The 25,185-nt window shown below is 41.0% G+C and overlaps 2 protein-coding genes across 2 annotated transcripts; both read right to left on the minus strand.

Moving 5' to 3' along the window:
• Window positions 1-12,218: 12,218 nt before the first annotated feature.
• On the minus strand, window positions 12,219-24,552 carry cops8 (COP9 signalosome subunit 8). The gene is made up of 7 exons (XM_028591058.1): window positions 24,190-24,552; window positions 23,431-23,501; window positions 22,986-23,034; window positions 20,533-20,665; window positions 14,007-14,114; window positions 13,727-13,789; window positions 12,219-12,871 (listed from the first exon to the last, which is right to left on the minus strand). The coding sequence occupies exons 1-7, from the start codon at window positions 24,385-24,387 to the stop codon at window positions 12,792-12,794; spliced, it is 702 nt and encodes a 233-aa protein (XP_028446859.1). The 5' UTR covers window positions 24,388-24,552; the 3' UTR covers window positions 12,219-12,791.
• LOC114563979 (E3 ubiquitin-protein ligase TRIM63) lies at window positions 17,075-19,154 on the minus strand. The gene has a single exon (XM_075447442.1). The coding sequence runs from the start codon at window positions 18,740-18,742 to the stop codon at window positions 17,696-17,698; it is 1,047 nt and encodes a 348-aa protein (XP_075303557.1). The 5' UTR covers window positions 18,743-19,154; the 3' UTR covers window positions 17,075-17,695.
• Window positions 24,553-25,185: the final 633 nt, after the last annotated feature.

A 25,185-nucleotide genomic window follows, 5' to 3' on the forward strand; every position in this document is an offset into this window, starting at 1 on the left:
ACACTTCTCAGCTTCCCTGGTAAAGTCTACTCCAAGGTGCTGGAAAGGAGGGTTCAGCCGATAGTCGAACCTCGGGTTGAGGAGGAACAATGCGGATTCCGTCCTGGTCGTGGAACAACGGACCAGCTCTTCACTCTCAAAAGGATCCTGGAGGGAGCCTGGGAGTATGCCCAACCGGTCTACATGTGTTTTGTGGATTTGGAGAAGGCGTATGACCGGGTCCCCCGGGAGATACTGTGGGAGGTGCTGCGGGAGTATGGGGTGAGGGGGTCTCTACTCAGGGCCATCCAATCTCTGTACGACCAAAGTGAGAGCTGTGTCCGGGTTCTCGGCAGTAAGTCGGACTCGTTTCAGGTGAGGGTTGGCCTCCGCCAGGGCTGCGCTTTGTCACCAATCCTGTTTGTAATATTTATGGACAGGATATCGAGGCGTAGTCGGGGTGGGGAGGGGTTGCAGTTTGGTGGGCTGGGGTTGCAGTTTGGTGGGCTGGGGATCTCATCGCTGCTCTTTGCAGATGATGTGGTCCTGATGGCATCATCGGCCTGCGACCTTCAGCACTCACTGGATCGGTTCGCAACCGAGTGTGAAGCGGTTGGGATGAGGATCAGCACCTCTAAATCTGAGGCAATGGTTCTCAGCAGGAAACCGATGCAATGCCTTCTCCAGGTAGGGAATGAGTCCTTACCCCAAGTGAAGGAGTTCAAGTACCTTGGGGTTTTGTTCGCGAGTGAGGGGACAATGGAGCGAGAGATTGGTCGGAGAATCGGCGCAGCGTGTGCGGTATTACATTCAATCTATCGCACCGTTGTGACGAAAAGAGAGCTTAGCCAGAAGGCAAAGCTCTCGATCTACCGGTCAGTTTTCGTTCCTACCCTCACCTATGGTCATGAAGGCTGGGTCATGACCGAAAGAACGAGATCCAGGGTACAAGCGGCCGAAATGGGTTTCCTCAGGAGGGTGGCTGGCGTCTCCCTTAGAGATAGGGTGAGAAGCTCAGTCATCCGTGAGGAGCTCGGAGTAGAGCCGCTGCTCCTTTGCGTCGAAAGGAGCCAGTTGAGGTGGTTCATCTGGTAAGGATGCCCCCTGGGCGCCTCGCTAGCAGAGGTGTCAAAAGTATTCACATTCATTACTCAAGTAGAAGTATAGATACTAGGGTTTGAAAAGACTTTTGTAGAAGTTGAAGTATCAACTCAAGCTTTTTACTTAAGTAAAAGTGTAAAAGTAGTGGTTTCAAAACTACTTAAAGTATAAAAGTAAAAGTAATGGAAGGCAGAGATCTTCAACAAGGGGTCCTCAGAGTCATTGCAGGGGGGCCTCCGAATTATTGTACATTTTTGAGTCTTTAAAAAAATAAAAATAAAATGCCTTAACATAATTCCAACATGTTATTAGCAAATATAAATAGGCTTACTGGCCTATAGGTAAGGTAGTCACTAAGATATCAGCCCACAGATACAGTTAATCCTAGATTTACTGTGCCACATACAGTATGTCACATACAGTATGTAACATTAAAATATGATTTATAAAATCATACCAACAATTAATATTTTAATAGCTTATGAAAAAAGGTTATGTAATTAGGCTTTAGGTTACCCTAATTGTTATTGTAGGCCCAGTTTAATATGCAACTTAATTTCATACAATATGTAGGGGGTCCCTGCTACATCTCACTTTAAGTTAAGGGGTCCTTGGCTTAAAAAACGATCAAGACCGCTGATGTAAGGGGGGGAAATGCCATTAAGGACAACAGCTTAACTCTAAAACGCGGGGACAAAATCATATGACTATAATAATGTTACAGTATATTAAAATCATGCCTGCAAACTCAGAAGGGCTGAAAAAGGTGACACGTAGGCTACATCTCTTCTGTGTAACGGCAGCTACAGTCTGGTGTCAGACTCCTCTCCAGTGAAACAGACACTTTTACACCGTTTAGCTCTCAGCATTTTATCATGTTTACTCCATCTTCTAGCTAACGCTAGGCTAACCTGCTTCCAACTGTAGTGTTGACTAGCGTCCCGTGCGGCGATGTTCAGTTCCCTCTAACGTCCGTTTTCGGAGCATCGTGCAGGCACCTAAGGCACCGAAATCCGTGTTGCTATTCGGTCCGGTAGATAACGGTCGTTAAGGCACCGGTGTCGTATTAGCACCGGGTCTGTACAGGTGTTATGGATCGCGAACAAACCAATAGGGTGTTGGAATAACTATGTTTATACTTCTCATCCAACCACAATCAAATTCACTCTCTCCGGATGGAGCGATCTGGATAGGGTTTTTTTGTGTGTGTGTTTTTTTGAACGATGACTGACGAGCTGGAATGAAAACAAGCCGAACTGAAATAGGAGTAACGAGGCTATTTTTAAAATGTAAGGAGTAGAAAGTACAGATAATTGCGTGAAAATGTCAGGAGTAGAAGTAAAAAGTATGCTGTAAAATAATTACTCCAGTAAAGTATAGATACCCAAAATTTCTACTTAAGTAAGGTAACGAAGTATTTGTACTTCGTTACTTGACACCTCTGCTCGCTAAGGAGGTGTTCCAGGCACGTCCAGCTGGGAGGAGGCCTCGGGGAAGACCCAGGACTAGGTGGAGGGATTATATCTCCAACCTGGCCTGGGAACGCCTCGGGATCCCCCAGTCGGAGCTGGTTAATGTTGCTCGGGAAAGGGAAGTTTGGGGTCCCCTGCTGGAGCTGCTCCCCCCACGACCCGACACCGGATAAGCGGACGAAGATGGATGGATGGATGGATGGATGGATTTTGACAGGTGCAATATTAGAAAATCGATTTATTTATTTTTTATTACATTTAATAACTGCATTTATATCAAAACCTAGAGACTTTCAAACATCAACATGTCATTCATTAATATGTATTCGTGTTTAAATGACATATAAACATCTTTTCCTATTCTATTTTGCATGGAAACGCTTCCAACACGCTTGCGTGTCGCGTCAAAAATAGGCGTCGGTTCTATTTCTAGCAGGCACATGTTTTCTGCGCGGCTCGAGCCGCGCCTGAGACGTGCGTGTCATGCAGGCAGTGTGTAAGCTCTAACCTGTTAACATGGGAGCCGAAATAAAAATGGACACGCCACGCAGCTGACACGCTCACACAACGCAGCCAGTGTGTAGCCAGCCTAAGCTTTGGATAAAAGCGTCAGCTAAATGACATGTAATGTAAAGAGATTTCTTTTTTTAAGATACAGGAAACAGGAAGGAATGCATTGCAGTCAGCAATATTGCAGTCTACGTTTAGTAATAGAGTTAAGAGGCCATCTACACAATGATTTCATATAAAGTGACATTGCAGCTATTATGCTGGTGCCACAGCTATTGACCTTACAAAGTAGACTGCAGTGATCAGTTGCCTTACTAACCCTCTGTTGTATTATTCACAAATGGAAACAATCATGCTAACTAAGTGGGATGATGGCACATAAAGAGCAGAGAATAAACAGCTTTGTTTTGAGCAGTTCCCTCAGTTGAAGTTGTGTGCTTTTGTTGACTTGTGTCCTAATAGCAAATGCTATTAACCAAGCACGCTGACCTACCTTTTTATGGTTTGTATTTGAGGAGTTAAACTGATCGCCGTCTGATTCTGTGAATGAATGCCCGCATTGCATCGTGGGACATCGGCTTTGAATGCGCCCAGCTCGGCTCGTATCGTAGCCTACTGTTCTGTCTTATTTACTGTAATATTTCACCGGTAATAAGACCAAAATAATATTATTAAAATAAAGAAATGCATACCATGATAACAGCTAAATACATGTTGAAAGATGTAGCGTTATAGTTTTAAAAATATGAATAAACAACAAAGCAATCCAGCTTCCCTGGCCGAAATAGACCGAAATAATAACATTAAAAGAAATACATATAAACCGTGATAAGATCTGGTGAATAAATGTTGATTAAAACAGCGATTATTGGGCTAAAAATACCAATAATATCAAAGCTGTATCTAGCTTCTCTGCTGCAGCCGTGGCAGAAAGTTTCGTGATGTGATTACGTAAGATGCTTCTCATTGAAATGCATTAGTTTAAAAAACCGCAATACGTAAATCTTCACAATAACGTAATGGTATCACGTTCTAATAGATTTAATCTCGTAATGCCATCACGAACTGACGTGAGACTGGGTTGGTCATATCATGCACGATAAATCTTTACATATCTGCAACAAAGTCTCTCCTGATTGAAATATATTCATCTGACCATATGTCCATGAGGCATTTCACCTCCTCTTGTGTCCATGTTTTTCTACGTTTAATTATTTACAGCCACTAGCATGGCTAGAAAGGCTGAGCTAGGCACTGTAGTTTTCCTTATTTATTTTTTTTTTTTTTTTTACACATTTTGCAGAAGTGAGTATTTGGGGCAGCATGACGGGAAATAAAACTACAGTGTGTGTTCATGGTAATGAAGAAAAATGTCACTCAGTGGGTTTTAATAGTGTTTGTACAACAGTGGAGGAATACGAATACGATATCTGGTTTGCTATACACAGACAATGCTTGCTAGTGGGATACGTTCATAGTTGGATTTAGTATTTTCACGGGATTTGTTGACAATAAGACAATTATATAGTATTACAGTCATGTATAAGATCAAACGATAAGTATGAGAAATAAAATGCCAAGTAAGAAAATTGTCTGTCGGAAAGACAATTGCTGAAGAATATTCTGCATATTCTAGTTGGCTGAGGCTTAGAAGCTGCAAGAGCCATCTCTGCTCTGTCCCCTTGTGTCATTCTCTCAGCCAAGTATTATGTAACACTAAAGCAGCCTTTATTTGAAAAAAATGTTTGGTGTCAAGAGGACATTTATATTTAACTTTCAAATACGAGCTGAATAAAATGAAAACATGCTTTTGTGTGTCCTCGCTGTACTCTGCTACTGATCTGTATTCATTTTCCTCATTTAATTTCCTCTGCAATTCCACAAAGTCTAAAGGTGACGACCCCAGGAGCAGGAAATGAAGGAAAGACACATGGTGGTCTCATAAAAGACCCATTCACTTTTAGCTGGCAGCAGGACCATTTAAGCCAAGTCAACTTCTGCAGGATATCTTGATTTTTAATAGTGGATTAGGAAATCTCCTGGAAGAGAGATGTGAGGGCCTGTGGCCATTATCTGGGAACTCTCACTGAGGTCACATGGCTCGGAAAACAGCTGCATCGACAAACTGCATCTAATTTTCCATTCGTGAGAATGAATTTTCACGTTCTGCTGGCTCTCATGAACTTCTTCAAGGATGCAGGACTTGGTGGGACTGCATAGATTTAGAGAGTCCTTAAGAGTTTTTATTTTCTCTTCTATAGAAAACATGCTATTTGTCACACTAGACCAGGGTTGACATAAGTGATTTATGAATCCACAAAGCTGCAGAATCTGGATGTGGCTTGTAATAACAAAAACGTTAGTACATGTTTAAAAGCTGCCACAGATTCATTTTTCCACTTTGTTTACATCATTTGAAAACATACCTCATTTTAATGTAGCCATGCCATAATCAGTCTAAACATAACATAATGCTGGAAAATCCACTTGTACTCCAGCTATATATTTAATTTCCATTCTCTATGTTTGTCTCTTTGCAGCAGATATGTGTCCACTTGGCACTCATGCAGCAATGCCTTTGAAATGTTTCCCTCATTCTCCTCCCTCTTCCTCCCGCCACTTCTCTCACTTTGGCGCCTACCCGCCCCTGGCACCATCACTCTTTTCCTCCTCCTCCTCCTCCTCCTCCTCCTCTCTTCTCCCTCTTTTTCTCATTACCGTCCTCTGTTCAGTCTCCCACATCCTCTTGGACTCTTGTCTTGGTCTCATGCTCATGACTCATCATCCCACATGGAAAGATTTTCTCTGTGGATGTGAGGGAGCTTTTACTACTGTTAATAAGAATTTAAACAACACCCCCTCCAAGTTGGAGCAAAAGGAAAATGTGAAAAAAAAGGAAATCTGCTTTTTCTCCTCTTATTCAAATATTGCTATTTTTGATGAAGGCTTTATAAACTTGTCTATGATGCATTTTAGTATCTGATCATCCAATAGCAGTGTGTGTCATGTCAGACGACCGTGGACTGGTGCTCTGAGATCACACCAACCGTAAGTGAAGACTGCCCCCTACTGGCTCATCTCTTCTCTTATGTGAGCTCTTCCTCCATCCAAGGCATTCCCCCGTTCCCAGCTATCATCAGACTGCTGAACACATCATCTGCACCTGATATAGACATCCAACTTGTCATCAACTATGCAAGAACATTTCCGCACAAACTGCACATAAAAATCTGCATTATCCATGCCGTTCCATCATAACGGATTATGGATATCTTATGTAATGTGTACATATTCTACGAAAGAGGATTAAGGCCACATGTGAAAAATGTATTTCAATTCTGAGTTTAAAGTCAGAATTCTGAGAATAAAGTCTGTTTCTCACAATTCTGACTTAATACAATCAATACTGTAGTGCCGCATTCAATTTACCATGAAACTGTGTCACTAAAGCTTCATGAGCATGATTTATTAAGTGCTAAATGAACAAGCCCATAAGAGGTAAGCGAGCGTCCACAAAGCGTAGCTCCTATGGCGCCATTTTGATGCCATCAAGCCATCACCCGCCGTTAGCATCCCATTGACTGCCATTCATTTTGGCGCCACTTTGACAGTGAATAACTTTACATCTGAAGCATTTAAAGATTCTATTTGTCCATTGTTTATTTCTAAAAAAACACGACAATGTATAAAAGGCTCCATTACCTTGTACCTCACGTTATGGCTCCGTAGCAGAGTTTTCTGTAAAAATAGGTTAACGATTGTGTCATAACCAAGTGACTTACTGTCGCATAGTAGAGGCTTTACCGTACAGTACAGGAGAAGCTTGCGGGCAGTTTTGACTTACATTAGCTGTTTAGGTTTAATTACTAATGTTAACTAGCATTTTAGTGATCAATGATTAGCCTGTGTCTATGTTATCTCCTTACATATACCTACACTCTCCGTCTCCGTAAGATTGAGAATGATTGAGATTTCTCTCGGCACAGCTACCAGAAGACTTCACACTTTCAGACAGGTTGCTCACGTCACATTTACGTTGTCAAGCTCAGTTGGAGGCTGCACAGTAACGCTCAGCCATCACCGGAAAAGTGACTTCTAATATCCTTCACTGGTCTCCGTAGAAAACAACATTTTGTCCACTTCTGTAACTGTCTTTGCTGCAGATAGGGCTTGCTTATCAACAAGGTCAACAGCTGCTGTAACAAACAGCTCATGGAGGCAATAATGATTAGCCCGATTGGCACAATCTACGTCAAAATGCATTATTCTCTGAGTCATAACTTAGTCAAATCTGAACACACCGACATGATGCTTTTGTGAACCATTTTCTTAATTTCCTGAGACCACTAGATGGCGCTCTTGGTTTAAAGAACGGGGCTCAAGGAAAGGAATGGCATTTCATTGTGCTTTCAATCCTTTGTTGAATGGAGAGCGCCATCTAGTGGATTCAGAAAATACAGAAAATGGTTCACAAAGCTTCATGAAGCTTCATTCGCGCATCACTATACACACATGATACGATAAATTTGCCTAGAAATCATTTCACAAAATACCTCCTTCTTAAAGGAGCAGAATTAGGATAATCTATTGGCAAAAATTGAATATAACATTCTCCAGAAACTAAGAATCTTTGAGATTGTGTTTGCTTAGAATGAGCCCTTCATATCTACATAGGGTCCTCTTCCACGGAGCCCGCCATGTTTTTCTACAGTAGCCCAGAACGGACAAATCAAACACTGGCTCTAGATAGGGCCTTTCACATGTTCACGTTACCTGAAGGCCACCGTAGATTCTCTATAGTATAGATGCTTGGAAAGGGGGTGTGAGGGGAACAAATGTGCATTTCCTAGGATGGTGAAGGCATGACCCTGTCTCTGATTGGCTAGTACTCATTCAGAGGCAGAGTAAGGTAGAGGTGGGCGAGACAGGTATTTGCCATCCTAGTAAATGCAAATTTGTGTGAGGGGAGGAGGGTTTAGTTGGTTGCAATCTGCAACCTCACCACTAGATGCCACTAAATCCTACAAACTGCTCCTTTATGTTGTCTGAGAATCAACATGTATCAAAGTTGTCTTCAGTATCAAAGTAATCCAGTGACAGGTGTCTGTATATTCATGGGTGCATCGTTTGCCAGAATGTAAAAGGATATAGGCTAAAATAAAATGGGATCAAGATCTAGCCCAGGGCTAACTGACTCGTGCAGCTGTCTCAATTTTGTCTGGGATGGGGGCTAAATTGTCAAACTATGAAAACCTCTGCTTCAGCAGAACTATGTTTGCATACCACCCTATAACATCATGCTGGTGGCATGTTATATGATCCAGGACAGAAGTAACCTTTGATCCCTGGAAAAAATGACCTCACCAAAGCCCCCGGCTCTTTGTGAGCATCTGTGCAAAAGATGCGTTGACTCAGTTAAGTTTCTTTTCTTCACTCGAATTAAACCAACATTTAAAAAAGAAAGAAAAAGAACAACATATTGATGATGTCCAAATGTTTCCAATCATCTTTCCTTCTGCTTTTCTGTTTCTTCTGTGTTTATGTTAAGTGTTTCTCAAATGTGCTATTCTGTCTGCAGGCTCACTGTGAACTAAAATAAGATGATTGTAAAAATAGCCTAATACAAAACAGTGATCTCAGCCACTTCAAAGGAAGCAGGATGGACGGGAAACATGGGAATGACAAAGACTGAAATGTGCAGGCCATTTGTATTGAGCTGTGAGAAACCTAGCAAAGGCAAGACTGATTTTAAGAGCTGACAGCTATTTATGTAATGACGACTGCAGTTCATTACAGAACACTTGTTTTAAACAGTGCATTCTAGTCTTGGTCAAACCAGCAGTGACCAGTGGAAATGAAAAATCACACCAAAGTTCGGCCTTTTGTCCAACAGAAGTCTTAAAGCTCAGTTAATGTTGCATGAGGTCACAACCTTTAACCTTTACTAAAGCAAGTAGTCATTGCTGTTTGCCTCTGTGGGGCTCCAGACCTGAAGGTTTTCTCTTTGAGGGTTTTAAAATAACTAATTCCCCCTCTGATTGGACTGGCAAATCAATTGAGCAAATGTTCTATTACTGGGGCAATATCAACGCTAATTCTGTGAACTCGACTCCAGCATAGTAAAACAAAAATAGGTTTCAATATTAGTAAAGCTGTTTGAGCCAAATTCCTACCCTACTTGTTATTTAGCCTGACTTAAAATATTAACATCAGACCATTTTTTGCCCTTTTCTTTTGATGGCACGAGTGAAAATTAGTCATGTGCAGGTTTTAGAATGAGGAAGACAGTTGGAGAACAATGAGATACCAAATAGGATTTTTTTTTCTTGGCAATGATGTATAGATTTTAAGGCATTTTATTATCAAATGGCTTGAATAAAAAGTCCATATAGCAGCCATAAATGGGACATCTGGCTCCGTCTCTGGGTCATGCATGCATCGGACGAACAGAGAAGATCATTTAAACACTCACTGGCCTTCTTCATTAAACCAACATGTGACTATCAAACTTGCTGATGGACCCACAGCTGTAAAAATGCTGAGAGCTTATTCTGGAAATACAGTATGACCTTGTGTCTTCGCATCAAAGTATTTTCACAGCTGGTTCATAACCTCGCCATGGCAAATTGTATGTATCATTTGTACCTGTAAAACTGCTTCGGTTATCCACACGCATCAAGTTACTCAGTATTAGTGGTCTGAAAGGGTTTTTTAAAGAGCACCAAAATGATACTGTAAAGACTGATTTAGTCTTCAGCAGGTTTTGAGACTACTTTACTAGTCTTAATGAAACTTGTCAGTATAAATACAAAAGTTGGTTACACTTTACTTGAAGGTATCTACATAAGAGTGACATGACACTGTCACGAACATGTCATAAACATTATAAACAAGTCATAAACGTTTATGACATAATGCTTCTTTTAGTAAGTGTCATTCGGTTTTTGTCATGACATGTTAGGGTTATGGTTAGGGTTCATATGTCATGACTGTGTCAGGGAGATCAGTGCTCATACAGAGCTCATACTGTTGATCAGCAGATTGTGTAGGGAGAGAGGGTGGAGGACATGAGGTTATGGTGCAAACAGATCAATAGTTAGCTTGTTAGGCCACACTCATTGGGGAGACCGGGCTTCCGTGGCTCATCAGCGGTAACGTTAACCACACTCAACATTTTAATGAGGCTACTTTGGAGCTACTGGCAGGCGCATGATTCCTATTTTAGAAGAGGCTATAGCCACCTCCCCTACACCAAGCTACACTCTGTGATATGAACACAGACAGACCAAACTGATCGGCCTGCCATCAAACTCGTGCTAAAACAGGATACGGTAACTGGGAAGTAATTGCTGAATTTCAAATTGGATTTACACTCACACTCTTTACTGAACAAAGTGATCTCATTACTGTAACGTGTTACTAAGTAATGTGGTGTTACTGCCCAACACTGTTATGAACATACAGGAACAGAGATACAGAAATGAATAAATAAAAAGAAGTTAAACTGTAGAAACACAGATATAGCCTAATGTACATTTGTAGAACTGTACAAACAACAAAACATGTTTTTTTGATTAGTTATCAAGATCATTTTTATTAAGATTATTACTTTTTAAACATGGTAATAATTTGTATTTGTTATTTTGAAGGAAAACTGGGGATTTGTAATTAATAGAACATACCTGGCCAAAAGATAACTTTGGCATGAACAGCAGGGAATCAAACCCACAACCTTGGCACTATTAGCACCACCCTTTAACAAGCTGAGCTAACCAGACATGCACATTGTACTCACTGTAAATGGTGAAACACCAGCCAATGCAAAATCTTCATACAGTAGGTCTATAATGTAGGTCAGCATTATGTATTTAGATACTTTGCTTAAGTTGTGCATTTCCCCAAAGTATGCCATTCAAATTAACGGAAGCCAGTTGTCATACAGTAATAACATTATCTTGTTAATTTACTCTTGACTTTCACACTGGAAACACATTGAGGTTATCCAGATCAGTACATATTTACTGCAAGCTGTGCAACTTCTGCCCAGCATTTCATAGTCCGTCTGTGTACAAATTTAGTACTGTTGTGACAGACCCAGAGGAGTGCTCAGTGTCAGTTACCTTCTCACGCTCACACTTGTGCTGACTGACTCTGAGGCCAATGCAGGTTCAACATATGCTAGGACATGGGATTGAGTCAACACATGTATATACAGCAAATACACAAAAACATACTGTACTAACACGCACACCCCTGAACCGGTAAGTTGCATTCAACACATATTCAATACTGAAACGGCAAAAGGCCACTTATTCACTGAACATTTAAGAAAAAAACAATAAGATATATTTTTGATTGTTACTAAATAGCCTTGACAAGGCGAGCAAGGAAGAACCAACGCAGAAAATGTAAACAAAATGGCAATTTCTGTTTGCAGTCGAGCCAATTTTAAAACAAAGTAAACCATGTCATGAAATAAAGGAGTTCCTCGCTACCACAAACATGCAAAGAATGGCTTTAATGTACACAATTTCACACTAAATCACATCAAATGTCCGGCACTGCAAGCTAGTGTAGATCAAATAAATATGAAGTGTAAGTTTTCAAATTCTTCTTCAAAATAGCATGTAGTTGGAACTAAGAAAAAAAAAAATCACCACCAGACATGCATTTCGTAGCATCGCTAGACAGATGGCAGCCAGATTTATAAAAATCCACACACTCCGCCATGCCAGTAAATGCATGTCACAGTAATGTAACCTGGTTGGCTTGGTCATGCAACAGAAATGAAAGTTTGTGGTTACTGCAACTCCACTTTTCCAAAGCAATCCATACTATTTGAAGTGTACACATGGCGAAAACAAAACAGCTTTGATTCTGATTATATGCGCCAATATCAGGTTACCTGGTGGTCTTATGTTCCACAGCATTGATATGTGTTCCTCAAACATTATATTCTTCCCCTTGCAATGTGAATTGTTGTTGCCAGGCCACAGAAAATGGCAAACTTATTTTCATGTGAAATAAATGTGACAGCAATAAGCCCCGGATGCCAAATATAATTCAATATTCAACATCCTTGATTGAGCCCAGCATGCTCCATAAAGACTGACCTGAAACAAAACTCTTGCATAAAAGAAATACAAGAACACTTAATTGGAAATAGCAAAATATTTATTCACCAGTCAAAACATAAACTTCAAAATATGAAGTCTGAGGACTAAAATCCACACGCTGAGCAATACATGTCAAGACTTCTGTTACCTGACAAAAGATGTTTCAAGGTGACCATTAAGTGCTAAAACAGAATGGACGAACTGTACGTACTAGCTTGTGTTGTTCCATTGTGTGAGAAGGGTCTGTTAGGTTAGCAATAAAAACATACTGACAGTGATGAGAAACACATTTCTCCTTTGAAATCAGGCCCAAATCTTACCAACCCATCAGGTGGGCTGCACAAAGCAAAAAATAATAGAAAAAATAATAATAATAAATCATCTAAGATGAAAGATATCTGATATTCAAATGGGGGAAGCTATATTGGCCGATGAACATAAATAGGCAGGTCTTGGAGGAGAGCTTGCAGCCTTCACTCAAGACGATTGGTGTGTTTTTGGTACATCTCTGTCAGGGAGCGAGACTGGAGGAAGAGTCCATCCAAACTTGTAATCTCCCTCTGTACCAAGCGAACAACAACAAAAAAAGGTCGGTGGTGGTTGTGTTGGGTTATCAGTTCTCGAGGAAAGCCACGTAGTCGGTGAGTCTGGCCAACTGCTGCTCATTTGGAACCAATGAGACTGGGGGAGGATCTGTTGAGAGAGAGAGAGAGAGAGGGGGGAAATGTTGAGTCAGAGGGGGATTCCTTGTTGTGCCAAGGCCTATCCATCTTCTTACATCTCCTCCAGCTTTAACTTGGTGGCTACGGCCCACGTGTTCAACTCCGACAGACTCAGCAGGTCACAGGTTTCGAGTTAACCGCGCTGTCGACACCGGAGCTCACCGCTGCCACGGACCGCTTTAACAACACTAACCTACAGAGTCTCCCCATGTGCCTGTGAGACATTCAGCCTGGAGACCATTACAACACTTTTACATTAATCCCAAACAGAATGATTTCCACTCAAAATTACCAAGCACTATTAAGCCCCAGTGGCGCTGTGTGGAGTGCAGAAAAATCTTGACCGTGACAGAGCCCAGGAGAAGACAAGAGATGGAAAGGATAAGGGAACCTTTGAAAATATGGACAATAGACAAGGGAAGACAAGAAAATAAAAATGAAGGAAAAAAAGAAGGGAAAAAAAAAAAGAATATCAACATAACACATACACACACACACACTAAACTTGTTCGAAAAGTTATAGGAAGAAGGCTTGTCAAGTCCTACCCCCTGTCTTTGCCATAGAAAAGTGCACAATCCAATAAGATAAAGTAAACAATTGTATTAAAAAATACTACTCCAATTTACCTCTATCAAGCGATTGAGAAAAAAAGAACAAGAAAAAGAAAACATTTGAAGAGACTCTAGGAAAAGGAAAATGTCCTCAGTCTTTTATTGAGATTAAAATGGCCATTTAATTCCTGCTTCCAACATTTTTATGTGCGTCTAAATAAAAAAAAAAAAAATGATGATGGGTACAGATCAGAAGAGCAATACTGCCACCTACCGGGCTTTTTGGGCATCACCATCCTGGTACCCGGGTCTGCCTGCCAGCCCTGGCTCACCACACCTAGGGACAAAAAAAAAAAAAAAAACACCCTCATCAGCAAAGGTTGAAATAGTTATCTAATGAAAATTAGCTGCATTACGCCACTGTGGAAATACTGCAATACTACAGCAGTTGGTTGTTTTTTTTTATGACTAAAAGTTACTTTTGAATTCTTTATACACAACAACCGTGATGATACAGCATTTCCTGTGAAGAGGTTGTGTAAATTGCATCTTACCTTTTACGGCCTCTTCCACCGAGTATCCCACAAAGGCGGCAAAATCATCGGCTGCGATGGAAGTGTATGCCTGGGCCACGAGACTGTACGCCCTTTGCCGTGTGCTCTCTGTGAAGGAAGCATGAACAATAGACATTAATATCAAAAACGCCGCTCTGGTTGTATGGGCCGTGTAAATTTAACGTGACATTTAAAAAGGAACACGCCGACTTATTGGGATTTTAGCTAATTCACCGTATCCCCCAGAGCTAGATAAGTCCATACATACCCTTCTCATCTCTGTGTGTGGTGTAACTCTGTCTGACGCACCCACCGGTAGCAGCCCAGCACAGATCCGGCAGGTAACTGGTTCCAACAATCCTACTGCTCAGAATAAGTGACAAAATAACGCCAACATATTCCTATTTACATGTTGTGATTTGTAGAGTCACAGTGTGTACAACTAAAAAAAACTACGTAACATGAAACACAACCATCTTCTAACCCTAACCAAACCGGGAACTATATTCTCAGAAAGGCTTGCTGCAAAGTAAATCACTCCGCCCAAGTAGCAGAAGTACCTGAGTTTCGCCTTCTGAGAATATAGTTCCCAGTTTGTTTACGGTTAGTAGACGGCTGTGTCTCATGTTACGTTGTTTTGTGTACACACTGTGACTATACAAATCACAACATGTAAATAGGAACATGTTGGTGTTATTTTGTCACTTATTCGGAGCAGTAGGCTAGTTGGAACCAGTTACCTGCAGGGTCTGTGCTAGGCTAAGCTACCGCTTGAGCCGTCAGACAGAGTTACGACACGCACGGACACAAGAAGGGTATGTATGGACTTATCTAACTCTGGGGGTTACGGTGAATAAGCTGAAGTCCCAATAAGTCGGCGTGTTCCTTTAAGAGTCATGTTTCTGTGAGAAAACTCGCCAATTACAACAGAACAAGCAATTGATCAAGAGTGACAGGTAAGGTTTTGAAGACGGGCTGTTTATATATATATAAAAAAATAAATAAAAAAAAAGTAAGTACTCTGCTATGATCATTATCAGTCAGCGTTGAGTAGGTTTTGGTAAAATGTTAAGTGAATGCTCAAGGGATGCATGTTGTTAAGCAAACAGCACAACTCATTTCATATACGTGAAGAAGGTTCGGGAGACTTTGTTGACTTACACAGGAGCATTTAATGAATTCCCAATTGAGGAGAGAATGAAGCAGTACAGTTTAACCACGACGTGTTATTGTGCAGTGCCGTCCCAACTCTCCGAAGTTCCTGTCTTCCTGAAGGTGCATTTAAACTCATGCTGGAGGCTTTGTGTTTAGGTTCTCTATGGCCTTGGCAGGGTGAGACAGCACTGTCTTATCATACAGCCGTTAAGCCTCCCGTCATCTATGGAGGCACAGGGTTGAAGTCTGGAAAGGTTATGAGGGTATGTTGGACACTGACCTGATTGAGGCCTGGGGTACCACTGTCTCAATTTACATAGCATGAGTTCCTAAGCTGGAAGTTCCAGCACACAGGTTTTTCCCTGTTCTTGTATATTTTCCATTTTAGGGCTTGCTCATAGTAACTATGTGTGTTTTGAGTTCATGAAGTGGCTTCCTCTTACCAGTCCATCTCCTGCTCACCCCAAATAAGCACACGGTCACAACCAACTTAACAACTGACACAAGTTTGTTTGGGATTTATATAAAATTAAGCTATTCTGAGCAAAATCTCTGGGTTGTCTGCTCTTGAATTACTTCTAGCATCTGGGTTGGTTTTCAAATCAAATGGTCCATATCTTTTTATGTGGCTTTAGATTTGATAATGATGAACTCAGGAGCTAAAACAAATACCAAAATTAGGATTTTCCATAATGAAGAATACATGAAAACCAATCATGTTAAATGAAGCATGCTTAACATGAATCATTGACGTTATATGCTGTGCAGTTCCTACACTACAAACCACTCAAGTCTATCAACAGGCACTTGGGCTTCCAAAACGTCAAAGCTGGCCCATTTATCTTGCCTGAGCTGACGTGCTGCTGTAGTCTTTGGAGATAGACTTTAAAGTGGCAGGGCCTCACAAACAGCATTGAACAACATACACCGCCCTGTACTTGCTGCTCCTGCAGCTATCACGTAAATGCCTCAAGGTTGTGGCCTTTCGTGTTTTATAGCCTAGCAACGGTGTATGTATACCAACAGTCGACCCCCGAGTCGGTTACAGCAGCTAGCAGCAGTAACAATAACAAGTGGGATGAGAAAAGACAGCTGTGAGTGGAAGGCTGGAGATTTTTCAAGAGCACTTTCCCATTCTGCTGTCCGAAGGGCTTCCTGTTCTCTCTGGTATTTTACTTGTCCAAAAAGAGACGGAAGGAGTGCAGAAATGAACTTGGAAAACTATGGCAAGGCAGTGTTTGTGCCTCACTTGGGTTTGAAGGTACTTGATTTTTGTATGGTTTAATCAAAGTTATGCTTGTAGAGTAATATTTGCAGTCCTTCTTTATACACTATGATGAGTAAAGACGATTTGATTGATGGTTCCAGAGAAATGTGGATGAAATACTATTGTTTTGTCATTGGGTTGTTTCAACATTGGTGAATGATTACAAAGGAAACTTACAGAGTTCTTTTTCTCGGCTTTAGTGAGCATAAAACTTCCTGTGAACCACAAATTAATCTTCATAAAACTGCTTTTTGTGTTGGAATAACTTTTTTTTGCATCCGACTGGCTGCATATTAGAAAATATATGAGGACTCTGAGCAAATGCTCCAAACACAGCCAAGCAGGTCATCTCCAGGGGCTTTCTGTAACCCAGTCCTGAGGCAGACATGTATTTTTACCATGGCCTTTTGACCGTGAGGAGCGGACTCGTGTGGCAACTGGACAGGCCTTTAATATGCCCTTCTGACACTCCAGAGTTGGGCTGAAGCTGCTGAGCAAGACATCCACGAGTGGGAGGATGGGAGTTTTATGGAAGAGAAACAGGACCTGGCCTGTCCTTTCCCAGAGTCTATTCCAGGGCCGCTATCATTTCTCACCTCTTAAAAATAGCCCCCACTTTTCACCAGCAAAGGCAAAGCAGACAGGACATGGCAAGGGCTTTTATTTTTAAATACAGCCTATTGCCTAGTAAGAGCAACAACAGACTGGGAAACATTTTGTTGGAAGCAGTTCAATTAAAATCTATGCAACGAAAATTATTTTTGGTCTTCTTATGTTTTCCTCCTTTGTATGCTCCCTTGAATCAAACTCCATGTTTTAGTTTAGCAATAAATCAAAGAGGTGCTTAACTTCATGCAGCTTTATTCCACATTCCATCAAAGACAGATTTGGTGATTACAGGCAGATCAGCTGATCACCAATTCAACACAAACTTAGACAAGTGAGAAGAACACAAACAACTATTTCCATAAGCTACATATGAGGAAAATGATGTGTAATTAATCTTCAGACATTCTATATTTACATTTATCTAGACCAATTTAACTGGCTTACAAGTACAAAAGTATAAAAAGAAGTAAAGAAAAAGTATGAATACGACATTGAAATTAAATATTGCACTTAGAAGGGCAAGCCGTTTCAGCCCATATCCACCGCAGCCTTGTATTTCTTTCGACGTCAAATGCCGTCCCTGCCATAAACACTTGTGTCAAAAAACCATTAAAAATCACATATTGCAGTATTTCCTAGAAGTCTGTTACTACTTTCATTATTCCTCCTCCTCCTCCTCTTCCTCTTCCGCATCCTCAAATTCATCATCTTCACCCACGCCAAAGTCCATTTTTGCCAGGACTGCTTCGACCTGCTCTGTCGACAAAGTGAAGTGGTCCATCTTCTCGAAGCCTGGCTCTGGCCTCTCTTCACCGAGTGAGCATTTAGCCGCATCTTTGGTCTGCGTGATGAGGCCCTTGGAGGCCAACAGAAACTCGGCAGCGCCGCCCTGCTCCAATGCCCTCACCGCCGTATCTGTGAGCTCTGAACTGGCCTGCAGTCGCTCACCGTAACGTTGAGCCAGTGCCCGCAGAGCTGCCACCTTTTCATCCTGCTCTTTACCAATCTGCTCTAGTAGAATGGTCTTGCGCTCTTCCAGGACAGCATATAGCAGGTCAAAGCGCTCAGCCAGCCCTTGCTTAGCATGCTGAGCATTGTCCTGCACAGCACGGGAGGCATCTTCCATCTGGTTGAGCAGGGCCTGCAGGCGGCCGTTGCTTGCCACTAGGGTATCGATAGCATTGCTCAGTTCGCCCTTCTGGGCCTGGTAAACGCTTGCTAAAGGTGCTACCTCACAGTCCTTATGCTGGCCAAACACTTTGCACATGGAGCAGGTAGGTGTCTGGCAGGTCATGCAATAGATGTTGATTTTCTCATCCTCGTGTTCCTGGCACATCGGCTCTTTGGATTCTTTAGGCTTCAGGGTGGTTTCCGTGCTTCCGCTGTTGCTGCCTTCTTGCTGCTGCTTATAGAGGTCAATAATATTTTCTACCAAGAGGTTACGCTGGAGCCCGTGCACACCGTGGCGGTCGAGCACAACCTCGAAACGGCACGTAGGACAGCGAAAGACGCCCCCAGAGAAGCGGTAAGGGTTGCGGGAGTCGTAGAGGTCACTGGCACAACTACGGCACAAGTTGTGCTGGCAGGGCAGGATGACCACGGGTTTGGTGAACATGTCCAGGCAGATGGGGCAGCTCAGCTGTTTCTCAAAGCTATCCATGGGGCTTGGGGGCCGAACCACAGATCCTGTCCTCTGAACATCCATAATGGAAATGTCTCTGCCTACTGTTAGACCAGTTAGACCTAATTTTCACAAGAGACAAACTGAAAGCTTCACTTTCTGCTGCCTTCAAAAAGTTACCAAAACAAAGGTCAGTCTCTGCGAACTTATCCTTAGTGTGTGCTGTTACTTGTGAACTGCAGACATCTATTCTGGCTGAGAGCTGGCAGCTCTGTGCTTTTATACCAGCGCCTCACAGCTGGTGACATCTGATCCTTTCCACCAACCGGAGAGCACATTCCTGCCTGCTTGTTGCCTCGGGATCTTTTCACAGAAATAGCCCCCTCCTACTCAGTGCTTCTTGTGTCACTTGTTCCCCTCTAACAGTGACAGACTTGGTGGACTGAGCAGAGACAACCAGGGTCCATGTGACTGGATATGAGGAGCCCCAACTGAGAGAGAGAGCTCAATCAAATTGGTAAACAAGTCAATGTCAACAACCTGGGACTCGTGTTGTTTTGACCATTTTTATCTCCTGTGATATGTTGTCAATTACCTAGTTTGCTATTTAATATAAATTGTTTTGTTTGCTACAGGAAACACAGTAACTATTTATTTTTTCATTCATACACTTTAAAATGTAAATCGATAAATGGTATTAATCAATACTAAGTTGACAGTTTTGATGATTAATAAGGTCTTTATTAAATCATCCATTACATAACGTTTAAGTGTGTGTAGTTTTCTAAAAAAGAATAGCAGCCATTTGCTGGTAAATTATTTTCAAATGTAAATATTTACTTGTTTTTTTGTTCTCGCTTTGTTTGTTTTTAAATAAATGTTGGGGTTTTTAAACTATCTTTCAGACTAATTGAGAAATTTTAACACATCATTTGAGCTTTAGTAATTTAAAATGCCCATTTGGTGTTATTTTTCTAATTTTAAAGCCTTATGTTGATGGCACGCTCATGGCTAATAAGCTGTTGGGACTTGCCAGTTGGCTTGTGATACTGTGGTTATTTAGATGAACTGCAACATGTTATTTTTGCACAAACAGTCAATAGAAAGTGTACACAGTAAATACCAATCTACTTGCTAATAACAACTTTATGATAGAGATAATATGGGAAGATGTGTTGCCTTATTTCCTAAAGAGTAAAATGTGTGCATTTAGATTCAAACACTCCTATTTTCCCAGTCACCACATCCACCCAAACAATTCTATGGTTACCCAAGTGTCTTATGACAGTGTATGTAAGCATCCATGGCAGATAAACAAGAAGTACGGTAAACATGAGGGAGAAGCTATTCTTAAACTCTTGCATAAGGGAACCATCACATGATACAGATGCCCAAACAATGTTCAGCATGAGGGCAATCATTTCAAAATTGGGCTTTTGATGCAAGAGGTGATGTGTGACTCAAGACACAGACATGTTGAGATATTCTGTGACATTATGACAGATTATCATGTCAGTGTGTGAGCATGTAAACTGTTATCTTATTCTGAGTATAGTTTTGTAACCACCTCAACTAGCCTTCATGATACAGATATATCATAATGCTGGATATGAAAAGTTGTCAAACAGTCAAATTCAGTCCCTTCATTTTCCAACATATTTCTTCCCCTGGGTTGCATCATAGCTATAACGGTTTTCAGCCGATTGTAATTCTAAATCATTCAGAGGAAATTACCTACAGAACTTTTTGATACAGTTTAACCAGAGCCAAATGTGTAAAACATATAATTATCATTTAGAAATGTTTTAAATAGCTAAATGAGACATAAAGGAATGAAAGTGCGAGGTCAGATAAAAAATCATTTTTGTTGTTACCTCGAAGAGCCTCCATGACTGGAAGGATATTCTCTGACCATTGGTAAGCTGCGATGGTTGTGTAGATCCCTGGAAAGTCTCGCTGCCAAATGCGTTGGCCAACAGCCCAAATAGATGTTAATTCAGGATTAGCCTGCACACAACAAGTGGAAACGCATTTCAAAAACTTTTAGAATGCTACACTTGACATGGCAGTGGTTGTCATGTTACTGTAAATAGCAGTCACACCCAAATACATAGGATATTGAATCACAGCGGTTACATTTTTTAACTGTACTGTCCATTTTAAAATGCCTATTAAAAACACCAAATAATAGCGTGTATAGGCAAGATGAGGCTTTTTCTTTTATACGATCTGAGAGCCTTAGCCTTCAGCTTAGCATTTAACAAGGGGTTGTGATCTGACTGATAACATTATTCCATTAGTTTCAGCAGGCAGAACCAGAAGTGACAGAAGTGATGGTTACTTTGTCCATGGTTATACATTGCCAACATTTATGCAATCTGACAACCCAAGGTGGTATTACCATGTGTTACTAAGAACAATTTATTATTTATCTACGGTGGGCCAGAGACAACAAAAAAAAAAAAAAAAAACTGCTGTGCATTAACTAGATATTTAAGTATTTAATATGGTGCGTTCAACTTTGATTAATAAGACTTTAGCTGATGTTGGACAGCCACCTTTGTTTACTCTTCAGACTTGTCTTTATATTTACTGTCAAGTTAGAATCAGAGTTAAAAAAAAAGTAAGTAAAAAGAAAGTAAGGTTACAAGTTGTAATTACTATTTGATGTTGACGGTATTTACAAGTTGGAAATTGGTAGATATGGTAATGATCATATGAAGCAGCACAAGCAGGGCAATGTGTGACATGTGTCGTACTGACACAGGCGGGGCCAGGGAGGGGCTTGGGGGTGCTGTAGCTACTAGGATTGGAATAGCACCCCCTTAGCACCCCCAAGAAATTGCTGTGGTTGATTTATAAATAATATATTATATTTAAAAAAAATAAATAAATACATTAATAAAACAAACAGATTATTTTTAGGCTAAAAAAACACAGGTGATCGTATTTGGCCAAAGGGTGCAGCACACATTGAACTTTTGACCTTACTTCCGCAGTAACGTTTTCACACAGAAGAAGAAGAGCTCAATATTTGGGGTTAGGTTCAGAGGAGTGAGTCTAACGCTAGCAAAGGATAGTTTTTTACTCCGTAAACTTCAAGGTGTGTAGACTTTATCAAAATCTGTAAATGAGACTGAGAGATATGGTGAACTTGTCACCAATCGGGATGAAGAAAAGCAGCCAGAGGAAGATGAGCTGACCAGGGCTGTGATTGCTGCTGAGGATGCTTAACGTCACCCTGCTGTACATGACATTAGACCAGGGGACCGCACAGCCAGGTCACAGTGGGGGAGTCAGCTGATAGGGGTCCATGCAAGAACTTTACTCTTATCTCTGTCTCGTAAAAGAACATTACAGTGAACATGTGTTTTACAGAAATGTGAATAAATGGATCACCGAATGTAAAGTTATATAGGACATTGGTTTATTTTAGCCCAGAAAACATGTTCGCCCACATTACCTTATTTAGATATATTAAGTCACTACAGATATGACTACATTATTTTTGATCAAATGCGCAAGTGTGAAAACTGTGTGAGGATACATGCGCGTGTGTGTTTATCTGTGTGCTTGGCTATGTGTGGTGTATTTGGCCTGCTGCATTACTCTTCTGAACAAATGTAAGAGCTGCAGTAATGATGGTTTGAACCCGGCTTGTTGGCTGGTATTTGAAATATGGGCTAATCAGAGTTCTATGGTGCTGTTGTCTCGGCAACTTTAAATCAACATCGCTCGTTCGCTCGCTTAGTAAACCGCGGCGGAGGTGGGTGGGCATCTGCGCGAGTGTGTGTAATGTTAGGCTATTTGTGTCAAGGGAAACTCAAAATTTCAGAGCACCCTCACTGAAACGTCCAGCAACCCCAAAGCACCAGCAAAAGAACATCTCTGGTCCCGCCACTGCATACTGAAATTATGGCTGCACGATATGAGGAAAATGTCAAATTGCGATTATTTTGACTGATATTGTGATTGCGATATGATTCACAATATTGGAGGGAATGATAATTTTAGTATCATTACTCTCATTTTCATTGAAAAAAAAAAAAAAAAAAAAAAAAAATATATATATATATATAAAAAAAATAAATTATTTGAAGTGTGATGTTTTGCAAGGATCTGTACCAAACAAAGATTTTTTCTTTAGTCTGTAGATATGATTTGTAGGCTGGGACGTCTCTGCAGCACCACAATACAATGGTTTGACACATATTTTGCGATTTGGGTATTGAACTAGTTCATAATGCGATTTTAATAAAATTGCGATTAACTGTGTAGCCTTAACGGAAATGGTTTTCAGGAGTCAGTCCTTATCAATCTTGCTTACCGATTTTATTGCTTGGGGAATCCGTTTCCAGAGATACCTGCCATTATTCCTGTTGGAACATCAACAGGTGAGACAATAAACAGAAGTAAGTTGCAGGTGCAGGCAGCAATACAACACAGGGTTAGCAGTGATATCTATTGTAGTTTGCCACACACACATATCCATTCCAAAACCACATTTAGCATTTGTACAGTCATCCATGCACTATGATATATGCTACAAAAAGTCATAGCACAGAAGGCTAAAGAGGAAAAGGGCATCCCAACTATGTTTTGAAATTGCTATTTTGAAATTAAGGATGCTTTGTATTTCTTTGCTTTGCATTTAAGAACAGAATAGGCAACATGTGTTATCTATGAAGTAAAAATCTGAAAGCAAATGAGCCCATGCCCCATTCCTAATAAAAACCTTGTAGAATAAGAAGAAAGACACATTGTTGACTTACATATCATTATGAAGTAAATAGAGAGCCAGCAACTGAGCGTACACTTGAGGTGTTGCAATGCCCCCTGGAGCCTGTTCAAAACAAATGCAGGTGTGGTGTTAAAGACTGAAGCTAAATATTAGAAGAGAACCAAGCCATTATTTCCCTAACCAACCCATGTTGTTATTGTAATTATTAACCGCTAGTAGACATTCGCTACGTAACGTTAGTGCATCAGCTAGCTAACACTTTCCGGCCAGTCAGTTATTATTTTTCCTTAGTTTCTGCTAACTGTTAGCTACCTTACAATGCTACTTTTTATTAAAAGGTATTGGTCAGTTAAAAGGTCACCTAACGCCACCCAGTGAACCAAGCAATAGCTTTTACATTATGAAAACCTAAATAAAACAGTATTGTAAGTTAGTAACGTCAGCTAAAGCTATGTTTACCAACACAACGAGGTGTCTGGCTATCTTAGGTTAGCTAGCTAACTAGCTAGCTTGCCCACTGTCTGCTAGCTAGTTATAGCCCACGTTAAAGCAGAGAGTAAGGGCAAATCTAATCTACATTGTTAGCACGGAACCGGTTCATTTATGAGCTAACTCGAAACGTTACGTCAATTTAACAGTGCCTGAAAGTAACATTAGCGTAAGTGGAAACAGGTTAGCTTCTTAACCATAACGTTAGCTAGCTAGCACAAACGGCCCCTGAGCTAACTGTGGCGGACACTAGCTACTAGCAAGCCTTCAAGCAAGCATATAGTCGCGATTCAGTACTTACCTCGAGCTCTTGAGATTCACACTGCTCTAATAATTTATCAAAATTTTCCTCCATAATCACAGCAGCAGGCATGTTGATGCCTAGCTGTTGCATTGGAAACTTCTTCTGTGGATTTACAGCAGACGAGCAGCACGACAGGGAGATTCCTGCCCTCCACTGGATGAAGGATGAAACACAAACAACGGAGTTGTCGCACATCTTCTCCTCCTTTGGAGTTTTACGGCAGCAGGCATCCGCAATGTTGCGTTGCTGCCACCGTCTGGGACTATTCAGTTACTGTACCAACTTCCTATTAGATCCTTCTTATTTGTCCAGAGTCTCTCAAGAAGTAAAACAGCAACTTCACTTATTTCCCTTTCCCTCAACACTCTAGAGCAGAGATCTTCAACAGGGGGTCCGGGACCCCTAGGGGGTCTTCAGAGTCATTGCAGGGGGTCCTCCAAATTATTGTCAATTTTTGAGTCTTTTAAAAAAAAATTAAATGCCTTAACATAATTCCAACATATTATTAGCAAATATAAATTCCCACTGATGATAGGCTTACTGGCCTATAGGTAAGGTGGTCACTAAGATAGCAGCCCACAGATACAGTTAATCATAGATTCACTGTGCCACATGTGTAAAATTAAAATATGATTTATAAAATCATGCAACAATTAATATTTTAATAGCTTATGCAAAAAGGATATACAAGAAGGCTTTAGATTGCCCTAACAGTTATTGTAGACCCAGTTATGCAACTTAATTTGAATCAATATGTACTGTAGTAGGGGGTCCCTGCTACATCTCACTTGGAAAGGATACTTTTTGTCATATTTCTGTTAATCAAAATTTCATGATTTCAGTTCTCTTTCTGCCCATATGCTGTAGGCCTACTGTACTGTCTTTGGCTGCTATATAGCGCTCTTCAGACAATCCGGTTGGGTGCTTTGGTTTCCCAATATTTATGTGTGCTGCTCAGATTAGTGTGTCCCATTCTCATTCTGGTCAACTTTA

Source organism: Perca flavescens, chromosome 11 (genome assembly GCF_004354835.1).
Source record: "Perca flavescens isolate YP-PL-M2 chromosome 11, PFLA_1.0, whole genome shotgun sequence".
NCBI classification, from domain to species: Eukaryota; Metazoa; Chordata; class Actinopteri; order Perciformes; family Percidae; genus Perca; species Perca flavescens.